The 12,207-nt window shown below is 35.5% G+C and overlaps 1 protein-coding gene across 5 annotated transcripts in view; it reads left to right on the top strand.

Moving 5' to 3' along the window:
• The window catches only part of LOC141517611 (plasma kallikrein-like), a 29,517-nt gene that overhangs the window by 16,135 nt on the left and 1,175 nt on the right, over window positions 1–12,207 (top strand). For 4 of the 5 annotated variants that reach the window (XM_074228805.1, XM_074228800.1, XM_074228801.1 and 1 more), the window contains 9 exons: window positions 967–1,126; window positions 1,712–1,818; window positions 2,326–2,488; window positions 2,628–2,740; window positions 3,122–3,290; window positions 4,525–4,703; window positions 5,478–5,567; window positions 7,439–7,578; window positions 10,320–10,517. In XM_074228805.1, coding sequence (XP_074084906.1) covers window positions 967–1,126; window positions 1,712–1,818; window positions 2,326–2,488; window positions 2,628–2,740; window positions 3,122–3,290; window positions 4,525–4,703; window positions 5,478–5,567; window positions 7,439–7,578; window positions 10,320–10,481 — 1,283 coding nt within the window. In that variant the 3' untranslated portion in view covers window positions 10,482–10,517. Of the gene's footprint in view, window positions 1–966; window positions 1,127–1,711; window positions 1,819–2,325; window positions 2,489–2,627; window positions 2,741–3,121; window positions 3,291–4,524; window positions 4,704–5,477; window positions 5,568–7,438; window positions 7,579–10,319; window positions 10,518–11,253; window positions 11,575–12,207 lie in introns of those variants that run through there. The other variant, XM_074228804.1, reaches the window with a different exon arrangement.

Here is a 12,207-nt window from a genome sequence, read left to right as displayed (position 1 = left end):
AGGCCAGATTCAGATTCCTGTTCTCTTGACTCTAAGGTCAGTGCTCTATCCACTGCATACCTGGTTGCCTTCTAGATCTGATACTTTTTTTTTAAAGACTAGATCTCTTCAACTTGTCCAAGTACAGGGATTACTGATGGTCTGATCACACTTCTGATTAACACAAAACCTTTGAACTGTTCTGTTTCCAAATTAGGTCAGTTTACTCTTCCCTGTGTAATCCAGAGGCCTCCCTGCATAGTTATTAATTAATTAATGCCAAAATTAATGTGGAACCCACACCTGTATAATTCGCAAATCAAAATTTCTATAGTCAAGAGATCTGCCTATCTCAACATTCCCAGAAATTGGAATTATAGATTTATACAATCACTTCCAGTCAAGTCTCTTGTCCTCTGAGAACTGAACTTCAAAGGAACAGTGATCTCACATATTAATGTTTTCAATAATAGTATCCTTAGATCTGAATCCAATATAATTTTAATGTTATTGTAATTTATTAATGAGTTAAAAAGCATTTATTAAGTCTTTAGAATGTGTCAAGTATTATTCAATCTGGAAAGATAAAAAAAAGAAACAGTTGTTATTCTAAAAGAATTTACACTTTAATTGGAGGAGACAGCACACGCAGGAGGGTGCATCTGCAGGGTTGATGGGAAGACCCAAAGGTCCTAGAGGTACAGGATGAATGTTAAGACCCATGAATCTTTAGGATGCAGCTAAGAGTTCACTCTGCAGGATGGAGAGCCTGGAGGCACTGGAGCCCAACTACTGGAAAGGGTCTCAGTGAGACAAAGAATTCTGAGTTCCTTCCAGCATAATGGAAATCAGAGTCTTATAAAGATGAGAGATTGGGGAAAGGGTTTAGATGGCTTAGGGAGGGAGGGGAAGGAGATTATCTCTTCCTGTATTAGGAAACAAAGCATATGAAATTCTGAGTGTTAAAGGACTAATGTGCCTTCACAGGTTGCCAAATGAATACGTTTCAACAGATGTCATTTTCTGATGAAAATGTTGCCAGAATTATGGCTCCAAATAATGAAGTATGCCAGCTTATCTGTACCTATCATCCAAATTGCTTATTTTTTACTTTCTATACAAGTACATTCCATATAGAATCACAAAGGTATGTGAGATTTTGGCTTTCATTTTATAACAAATTTTATAATTTGCATGTTTAGAGACTTGGTCTTTCTCAAAGATAGTGAATGGTGCTGTGAATGGATGTCTTATAGTTAAAAACTCTTATATGGCTGTAGGCCAAGGCCACCATAACCTGTGTGTCCCTCAGTAAGTCACTTAACTTTCCAACGTCCCAGGCAACTTTTTTTGACTACAAATAACAGACAAATTTCTAGCTCATTTTGTGGAAGGTGTTATTATAGCTCGAGTTCCCTATTCTAATGAAAGTACAGGCTTGGATCAAAACCTATCTACAATAATACTCTGAGCAGGAGAACATGTTAGAGGCTTAGTTAGGATAATAGGTCAATATTCCTCCAACCAAAGTCCCTCATTTCTGTTCTCCCATGTGCAATTATCTCAGCAAAGCTTTCTGTGAGACCAAGGTGAACGGGTACTTATCTTCTGTCAATGTCACAAAACTATTGTCCTTGAAGTACCTCTAGTCATAATTTTACAAAATTATTCTGTTCAATTTTAGATGCTTTCCTACTTTGTGTTTCTTATGATATTTTCAATTTGTTTTTAGAAATGTGTGTTTTCTTAAAACATCAAACAGTGGAAAACCAAGCTCTGAAATACCACAGGACAATGCTATCTCAGGATATAGTCTTCTGAACTGCAAAGATTTGCCTGGTAATGTGGTACAATAACATGCAATAACTGAGGTGCATCAGTAAGATGAAAAAGTTTGATTGGATAGGATTTGCAAGACCAGAGCAGAGATAGAAGAGAGGCAGAATGACATCACAGACACACAGACATGCGATACACACACACACACACACACACACACACACACACACACACACAGACACAGAAAGAGAGAGACAGAGACAGAGACAGAAGTGGTAATAGCAGGATGAGAAGTAATAATAGTAAAATAAAATCAGACAGGCCTGTAGTGGATAGGTGACTGAACCTGAAATCAGGAAAATCTGGTTCAAATCTTACTTTGAACCTTTATTAATGGTGTGACCCTAAGCAAGTCACTTAACTGCTCTTTGTCTTGAAAATGGGATAAGGATTGTTGTGAGGATAAAGTAGGATATATGTAAAACACCTTGCAAATCCTAAAGTGCTATATAAATGCTATTATTATTTGTGCGTGTTTTTCATCTTCCATATCTGTGACCAGTACAGAACGATGCTATTCCAAACATCTTTTTGATATGGACTTTGAAGGGGATGAGTTGGAAGTTATCTATGTTCAAAATGCTAATGAATGTCAAAAAAGCTGTACAAACACAATACGCTGTCAGTTTTTCACATATACACCCCACCAAGGAGACTGCAAGGAAAACAAGTACAATCAATTTTTCTTTTGCAAACTAGTTAACAAAATTATTGAATATATTTACTATTTCTACAAGGGCTACATCTTTTAAAATATGGTTCTTTTGTTTCTTTCCCTTCCTTCCTTTCTTTTCTATATATCTTTCTAGGTGTAAATGTTCCTTAAAAATATCTTCTGATGGTTCCCCAACTAGAATAGTACATGGGACAAAAAGTACCTCTGGTTATACTTTAAGATTCTGTAAAGATTTAATAAAATTTGGTAAGTAGTCTTCATTTTTCTTATTAAGTGTAATGAGATACAGTGTTTTATCATAATTCACTTAGTCTCTTCTTTTTATTGTGTCCATTATTTTGAATTTCTTTGAGAGTGAAGTTTCTTTGATTTACTGCCTAATTTTGGACACTGGCTTCAGCACTTCTCACCAATAAAAGACCTGAGTCAAGTTCAATTTTATACTTCTGTGACCTGGAGTGAGGCCCTCCTTGCTAACTCTTTTCTTCTCCATAAAATGGCAGTAGTTAGATTTATACCATCCAACTCATTTGTTTTCAGCCTCAGATGAGATAATATAGTAAAATTTGCATATGATGAAAATGTTACATGCATGTCACCTCTCCTCATCATTATAATTCCTTGTAGTCTGCCCAATGAAGAAAGCATCAAGGATTATTGGAGGTGTTAAATCTTCACCAGGAGAATGGCCATGGCAGGCCTCCTTACAAGTCAAACTGAGAACACAGAGTCATGTATGTGGAGGCTCAGTCTTTGGGACTAATTGGATCATAACAGCAGCTCATTGCTTTGATGAGTGAGTATTAGCTTTCACTGTTTTTCCAATAGAAAGAGAAAGAATATTGGGGAAAGCTTGACTATCATCATGTCAGTATTATTTTAAGACCCATGGTGGACATGATTTTCCTTCATTTCTTGCCTTCATACTGTCTGCTGTTGTCTTTTAAATATGCACCAAGATATCCCATATTTTAGAGAATTGATTTGTACTTCACATGCAAATAGTGCAGGATCCCTAACATCAACTAAGTGGGGGAGAGGAAAAGAAGGAATGAGGACCAATGAGGAAAATTCTGCAAACACAAACTTTTTTGTGACTACAGGGACAGTATAATTTTTCCACAGTAGGATGCTATTGCTTTCAACATTAACAGCTCCCTTTAGTATAGAGCTTCAGAAGTCTTTATGAAGGCAATCAAAGAACTGTGAAGAGGAGCAAAGAGAGCTTCCACTAATCTGCAATAAACATGCTGTAAATTAAAACATCTCATACTTCTTTTACTAGTAATGATTAGAACTCAGGACTTGGGGATAGATCTGTGTTAAAATTCTGATTTACTATCACTACCTGATTTCTAGACAAGTCTCTTTACTGCTTTTGGCCTCAATTTCCTTATTTACAAAAAAGAAGTAATAATAATGTCTTAAAGGGTTGCTGTGACAATCAATTGAATTGGTCCATCTGTAGATTAGCATTTATTAAGTATCTGCTTTGGACCAGGAAGTTTTGGGGATATGAAAAGAGGCAAAAAGGGGTCAAGAAGCAGAAGAATATATACATATACATATAATATATACAAACAAGCTCTATTTAGGATAAATAGGAAATAATTAAAGGAAGAAAGGCATTAGAATTAAGAAGGGATAGGAAAGGTTTCCTTTAGAACTCAGAATCAAATGAAATTATATATATATATATATGTATATATATATATATACATATATATATATATATATATAGAGAGAGAGAGAGAGAGAGAGAGAGAGAGAGATGCCATTTTGCAAATTGCAATACTGCAAAAGTAGGGACTGTTGCTAATAACAGAATTAGAGTACCAAAACATGATGCAGAAAAAAATTAGTTATTTTTGTTTTCCTCATTTTTTTCATTGGGGTCAGCAGTTGGTCAGTAGGTTGTCAATGGAAGGAGATAAAAAAAGCTAAAAAAGATCAAAGTTGGAAATTTGGGAGTAAATAGGGCATTCTGGACATTTAAATATTTTTATGAAGGTTTTTTTCCCTACTTCTAGCTTACCATCATCACCTGATATTTGGAGAATTTATATTGGCATTTTAAATCAGTCAGAAATACAGGCAAACACACCTTTCTTCAGGGCTAAAAAGATTGATATTCACCCTCAATACGAAATTTCAAAAACGAGACATGATATTGCCTTAATCACACTTGAAACTCCAGTGAATTACAATGGTATGTGGACTATTTACTATGAAATTATCTATTTGAGTTTTCTAGATTTAAATTTTTCAGCATTTTGCTTGCATAAGACATAACTCCTTTCATGCCAGCCTTTGACTTTTTGAAAAGGGAAAAATAATGCTTTTTTTTCCTTCCCTAAGGGGAAGAAATGTCTTCTTTCTAAGCTTAAAATGCTGTCAGTCTCAGATGAGATAATGTGGCTTTCAGAATAAGAGGCTAGAGATTACTGTCAGGTGGAACTCTCAGTATGACATGTTTTGTCTCATAAATTATTGAGTTTAAAGTCAGAGGAAGATGATGCATCCCAGGTACTAGAAAAACAAAATCTACCTTGGTGGTTGTCTCAAGCATAGAACCATATTAACTTACCATTTGGTTATTGTACTTAAATGGAGAAACTTCCTCAAGCAGGCTGAGGTTAATGAGGCAGAGACCATTGTCCAACTAAGCAGCAGATGATATGGTTGAGTTGAGATAGAACTGAAGGAAAGAGATTGGTTTGGAGTTATGCTATGGATACTGAATTCTGAATAAGTTTTAAGAAGTAAGAAATTAGAAATTTCCCCAATGGTAAACTGGAGCCCCAGGCTTCTGGGTGGAGTTTCTAATTTCCATAATGTCCTCATATAGTACCATTATTTCTAATGCATTATTGAGTTTTACAATAAGTGGAGAGACCTCATTCTTAGGTTTCTAGAGCAGAACATAGCATTGTGTACGTGTGTGTATGTCTATAAAATCAGAATTTTTTCTTTTACAATCCAGATCCCCCAAAGCATATCTGTTTGCCTAAAAAAGAAGACAAAGCTTACACCAGTTGCTGGGTGACTGGATGGGGCTTCACCCAGGAAAATGGTATGAAATGATGTTTTAAAATAAATACTCTTAAAGTGGGCTTCAGCTATAAAATCAAAGAAATTTTTAAAAAATCTGGGACATTTCAGATTAATTGAGCCCTAATTTAGAAGGAAATGACAAGCATTAAGGAGTAGTAGCTAGAGGATCAATTGTGTGTGTGTGTGTGTGTGTGTGTGTGTGTGTGTGTGTACACAGACACATATACATTGTTGTGTAACTCAAGGCTTGTGGGTGCCCAAGGCAACTCTTTAATAGTAGAGGTGAATGTGTTCTTCTAAGGGAGGGGTTTCTTCACTGGGCATACCTTACATCAGTGAAATCACAGGTCCAAATTAAAAAAACAAAAAGAAGAGAAACACATTCTCCTTTCCTTCAAAATATATTTACCTCTGCATAATCTTATCAATATCCTCTTCTCTGTTTTGAAATTCTTTAATGTAATGATCACTATGTCAATATACTATTTTAAGGTTTGATTCTCATGGTAACCTCTGAGGTAGTCAGTCCTTCAATCAATAAACATTTATTAAGTGCCTACTATATGATTTGGAAAGGCTTCCTCTAAAATGGAATTTTAACTGAGACTTATAGGAAGTGAGGAAGGTCAATAGGTTGAAATGAGGAGGATGAGCATTTAAGGCAAGGGGAACAGCCAGAGAAACTGCCTGGAGCTGAGAGTTGGACTGTTGAGAGATGGAGAGATAGGTACTGCAGGTGCTTATTGTTGTTGTTACTGTCCCCCCCCCCCATCATATTACAGAGGAAGGAACTCAGAATAAATGTCAGAGGTAGAATTCAAACCTAGGTCCTCTTGCCTCAGTCCAGTCCTCCAGCACAGTGGAAAAAACTAGAATGAGAGATTATAGGCAGTAAATGAAAATGATGAGTTTTGAAGTTCTAAGTAGGCCTTAAACCATGGATAATTATGGAAGAAGATGGTGGACCAGAAATTGAAGGTAGTTTAATAATGTCTAAATGGCAAAGCCAGAGCTTTAGTCTATGATCAAGTGGCACTGGTCTCTAATCTTCTTCTCACAAGACAACCCACCCCTGACTCCAGGTAGTTTTACTGACTTCTCCCATAACTGAAATGCTCCCCTTCCTCACCTTCATCTCCTGGGCAACCCTCCTGGGCAACGACTCTTCCAAGTTGCAGCTAAAACCCCACCTCCTCCATGAAGCCTTTCCCAATTCTATTTAATGTTATTGCCTTAATCCTGAAAAACTCATGATGGAAAATGCTATCCAAATCCATAGAAGGAGCTAAGGAGTCTGACTGCAGATTGAAGCAAACTATTTTCACTTTTTTGTTTATTTTTTTTTATGGTTTCCCCTTCCTGTTCTGCTTCTTCTTTCACACGACTAATGTGAAAAGATGCTTAATGCAATTGCACATGTATAACCTATATCAAATTGCTTGTCACCTTGAGAAGGGGGAAAGGGAGGGAGAAAAATTTGTAACTCAAAATTTTATGAAAAATGAATGCTGAAAACTATCTTTACAAATAATTAGAAAATAAATAGTATTTCACCACAAAAAGAGAAATAAATTTAGGATAAAGGGGAAAATACTAGTGCCTTCCCTTTGCTGATTATTTTCTGTTTATATTCTGTTTTTAATACATTAAATTGTTTTATATTGTATATAACTTGTATGCCTGGCACTTAGGTGATTAATACATGGCTGTTAGCCAGACTTTCAGATCACTTGTATGTCATAACAAATTAAGCCACAAAAATATGGTTTACCCAATTTTAAATGTCCAAGTTTTACCCAAAGGACCCTAATAGAGAATTCAGAATTCTAATTCTGCCTCAATTTCTCACTGATTTTGATACACATTTCAATATTCATTTTATTTTGTTAGGCGAAATCCAAGATACTCTCCAAAAGGTCAACATTCCCCTAATCCCCCTTGAAGAATGCAAAGAAAAATACAGTCAATATGAAATAACTGATCAGATGATCTGTGCTGGCTACAAAGAAGGGGGTAAAGATGCTTGTAAGGTAACAAAATCTATTATATGAATATTGGCAATTGGAGTGGGTCTACTAAGCAAAAGCATCTAGCTAGGTGGAGCAATGGATAGAGTGCCCAGCCTGAAGCTAGAAAGATGAGTTCAAATCTATCCTCAGACACTTACTTGTGACCTTGGGTGAGTAATTTAACTGCTGCCTCAATTTCCTTAACTATAAATGAGGAAAATGATGGCATCTAAAACATTGTTGTGAAGATCATATAAGATAATACTTGTAAAACACTTAGTATAGTGCTCAATAAATGTTCATTTTCTTTTCTTCCTCCCCTCAGAGATGAAAGAATATGACATGAAGGAGTATAGAACTGGAATTGAAAGGGGACATATGAGTTCAAAACACTCAATTTACAAATGAGGACTAGTTAAGTGCCTTGTCCTTGATTACATAAGTCCTTAGACTTATGTCTACAAATTAAAAACCAAAATTACAAATTAAAAACCAAGCTATTTTTATCAAATTCCATTTAAATATTTGTAGCTGTTTGTTACAAAAGCAACATAGAATGCATTGACATTAATACATGTTCAGACAAGTACTCAGATAAGTACTGTGTGTATAATTAAATGGCAGAATGTATGTAAGCAAAGCATTTTATGAACCTTTGAATTCTATAACTATTTGAGCTATGATGATATATGATTGGAATAGGTTATATTTATATTAAAATATATGATTATTGGATTCCTTTTTTTTTTGTTGTTGCTGATCTGAGATCTGGACCAGATAAACTTGGTTATTGAATAGGACAGGGAAATAATACAATGACATTTATGCCATTTAGATTACAAAAATCTATCCTCATTCTCACTCCTTTCCTGAAGAACTTTGAAGAAGTCTAAGCCCTTATTGAAACTTTCCCCACCCCCTTGTTGTTGAAATGAGTTGAATTATTTGCCCTTCAGTGTATATCCTGCTGAGGGAGAGTGTTTGGGCCACCCTCCAAGCCCAACTTGGCTTTGTTCACTCTTTGGTTAAGACCCAAAAAGGCAGCTAGGTGACTCAGTGGAATGCTGACCCTGTGGTCAGGAAGGTTTGAGTTCAAATCCAGCCTTAGACACCTACTTACATGTGTGATTCTGGACAGGTCTCTTAACCTCTATTTGTCTTGATCTACTTTATCATCTTTGCCAAGAAAAACCCATGGATAATATTGGTATGATATGGTTCTTGGGGTCATAGTTGGACCTGACTGAACAACAAAAATATAATACCAAACCCTATCCTTGCATATCTGGGTATCCCCTTAGACTTTTATCCAACCTGTCAACTTTATACTATATAGTTTTCATTGAGATCAAATTCTCCTCGTAAGGAGAAAGTTCCTTTAACATGACTGTTATGCAGACTTTTAGATTACTTGTGTGATGCCACCACAAATTAAACCACAAAAACCTGGTTAACCAACTTCTAATGTTTAAGTTTTACACCCCTCCCCCCAAAATCTACTCAAACTTTTCAGCCAATAAAATTAACTGACAATTATAGAACATTTCAGAAGCATTACATATATTAATTTTCCATTTTTGTAGCTAGGGAGATTAAAAATCAGAGAGATAACCTGTTTTGACTGTGGTTCTATATCTAGCAAGTGCCAGAGGCAGAATTTAAATCCAGGCTTCCCTGACTACAAATGCAGTGTTGTATTCACCAGGCCACAGTGCATCTCTATTACTTAACTATGATATGGTTATAATTTTCCTTTTGGTGGTCCTTCATTTAAACTGACTGATATTCCATTAATGTTCCATGGATATCTCATGAGCTCCCATCGCTCCAGTCCCATCTGAGCAAACCAAGCTATTTTTTTTTACTAAAATCTTAAATAACAGCATTGGAGTTTTAATTTAGAACATCTACTCACATCAGTGTCATACTAGTTTGGGATAATCCGGGTTGAAGCAATAGTTGACTGCCAGGGTGATTGGAGGATACTTAAAGAGCTAATCTATCAAAAGTATCTGCTTCCACTATTCTTGATGAAGATTTGTGAAATCACCCAGCAATTTGATAAATATTCAAGAAAAGCTATATTGGGCAGCAGGTAGAGGAGAAAGTATATTGTGAGCAAGGAAGGATTTGTAGTCAGGAGAGGGGTGGTGGGGTCAATTGGAGAAATAGATGCTAGTTGTCAGGAGAACATGAACTTGGACTTAGAGAGACAGTGGAGGACAGATGGGCTTGATCCCATGGTCCACAGGGTCACAAAGAGTTGTATATGACTCTATGATTGAACAAAAATATCTTGGAGGGGGGGAATGAACTATGGAGGAGTTTTACAGTAATGCTTTCTTGAGCATACATGGGAAATTTTCTTATTAGTGAAACCACCTAATAATTAGGTCTTTTTGGTAATCAAGTCACCCAATAATGGGCTCTGAAAAAGTCTGTTTAATGGTAATTAGTAATATAGTAGGAATTTTTGACTATTATGATAAATAAAAGGTTTGGGAAAAGGTTCTTATAGTTCCACTATATGAAAGCTTTTGAGTTTTCAGTCATTTTCTTATTGGGATAATATAATTACATTGTTATTTTCAAACCTATATTGTCCATTAGATTTGGCATTCATTGGTAAGGTCAAGTCAAGCACAAAGGAAAGGGATTTTGTCCAAATGTTTTTATGTTTCAAACTACAAACACATATGAACTGGCTTTGAATGCACCTCTTACAAATAATTTCTATTTTGTTTATCTAACCCCTGTGATAGGGAGATTCAGGTGGCCCCTTGTCCTGTAAGGACAGCAATGGTGAATGGGATCTAGTTGGTATCACCAGTTGGGGAGATGGTTGTGCTAAAAAGGATCACCCTGGTGTTTATACCAAAGTACATACATACCTGGACTGGATTTTTGGGATCATACAAAACTGATCAACTTTCTTTGATGAAGCAAGCTGCTTGTGAATGGTAAGAGTCTTTTACAAATATGTTGGCTATCAAATATAGTAACATATTGGGAAGAATGTTTTATTTCCTCCGTTTTATTCTTTTGGTTTAGCAGAATCAAATCTGAAGATTTCTAATATTTAGGAATATAAAAGATGGATCATCTAAGCCAGGGGTAGAGAACTTTATTTTCTACCAAGGACCATTTGAATATTTATAATATCATTCATGGGTTATATTTACTCAAACATTTAATTAATTCACCCATAAAAAGCATTTTGATTTATTGATTTTTGAGTCCTGCCTTCAGTTGTCTTGGCAATGCCCTCAACCAGAGGTTCCCCATCCCTGAACCAAGGTTTATTTAAGCATAATCAAAACAGCTGATGAGGACAGTGGCCTTTCTTCCATATTGGGGTTGCCTTGCTGACAGTACATAAAAGCTTGGAGGAATAGGACTCTGATTTTTCTGGATTGTGTTTTAGATGGCATGTGGAACTCATTGTCCTTGAAGGAGGGACAGAGTCTTTTTTCATGGCAGAGGCATGCCCACCAGGAGTTTGGTGTTTTTGGATATTCTTCTTGTTCTCCTTTACTAATTTTTTTCTCTGGGGAAGTCTAAGCTGCCCAAAGTATTGGGCAGAGACACCATGGTTTTGTTGTGAAAAATCTGTGTCACCATGCCAGCAAACAACTATTTTCTTCAAAACACTATTAAAGCCCTTCCATATTAACTCAGGTGAATTTCTTTTCATAGATCGCAGGATTCCAACATTAATCTGGAAGCATTCTAATAAACATTCCTTTGACACTTGGCATGAAATCACATTTGTGCTTCTATTTTTTTCTCCTTTTTTCATGTTTTATTTTTTATCATCAGAAATTTCTATTTTCTTTCCCTCTCATCACTTGCACTATTGAAGGGAACATAACAAATTCTCTCATTGTGACTGTGTTCAACATTCCCATGTCTCATAATGCATTATCTCTCTATCAGGAGATGGATACCGTGTTACATCACTGGTCCTTTGGAATCCTGGATGGTTATTAAATATATCTGAGATTTTAAAGTTTTGAAAGGTGCTTATCTTTTTGATACTGTTATAGAATGAATTCTTTTTCTGTTTATCTCATTCTTTATCAGTTTATAAAATTTATAAGTTGTTTCCAGTTTATAAGTTATACATTTTCATAATATTTATGATTCTGCTTCTTTTACTCAGTTTCAGTTTTTACTTAGTCTTGCCATGTTACTTTGAAATCATCTTTTTTCTTCTTTATAGCATAATAGTATTTGATCACATTTATATATGTATATGTACATTTATATATATATATATCCATATCCATATCATATTACAATGTGCAGTCATTCTTTAGTTGATGGATATCCTCTTAGTGTCTAGTTTTTTGCCACCTTAAAAGAGATACTATAAATACTTTTCTATATAGAGAGGACTTTTTCCTCTTTCCATCTACTTTGTGTATAGGACAAACAGTGGTATAGCTGGGTTAATTGGCTCAAACTGTTTAGGAATTTTTTGTAAATAATTCCTAATCACTTTTCAAAAGGGTCATTCCCAGTCCCAGTCCACCAATAGTGCACCAATGTGCCTTAATTGCTACAACCTCCCAAAAAGTCTTCTTATTACTAAATAGATTGTGGAATTTGGGGATTACATGTTGTCTCCAAACTATGCCTGGGCATAGT

The sequence above is a fragment of the Macrotis lagotis genome, chromosome 3, assembly GCF_037893015.1.
Source record: "Macrotis lagotis isolate mMagLag1 chromosome 3, bilby.v1.9.chrom.fasta, whole genome shotgun sequence".
Lineage (NCBI taxonomy): Eukaryota > Metazoa > Chordata > Mammalia > Peramelemorphia > Peramelidae > Macrotis > Macrotis lagotis.
Note: the sequence above shows the minus strand (reverse complement) of the source record. Positions and strands in the feature narration are given on the sequence as shown.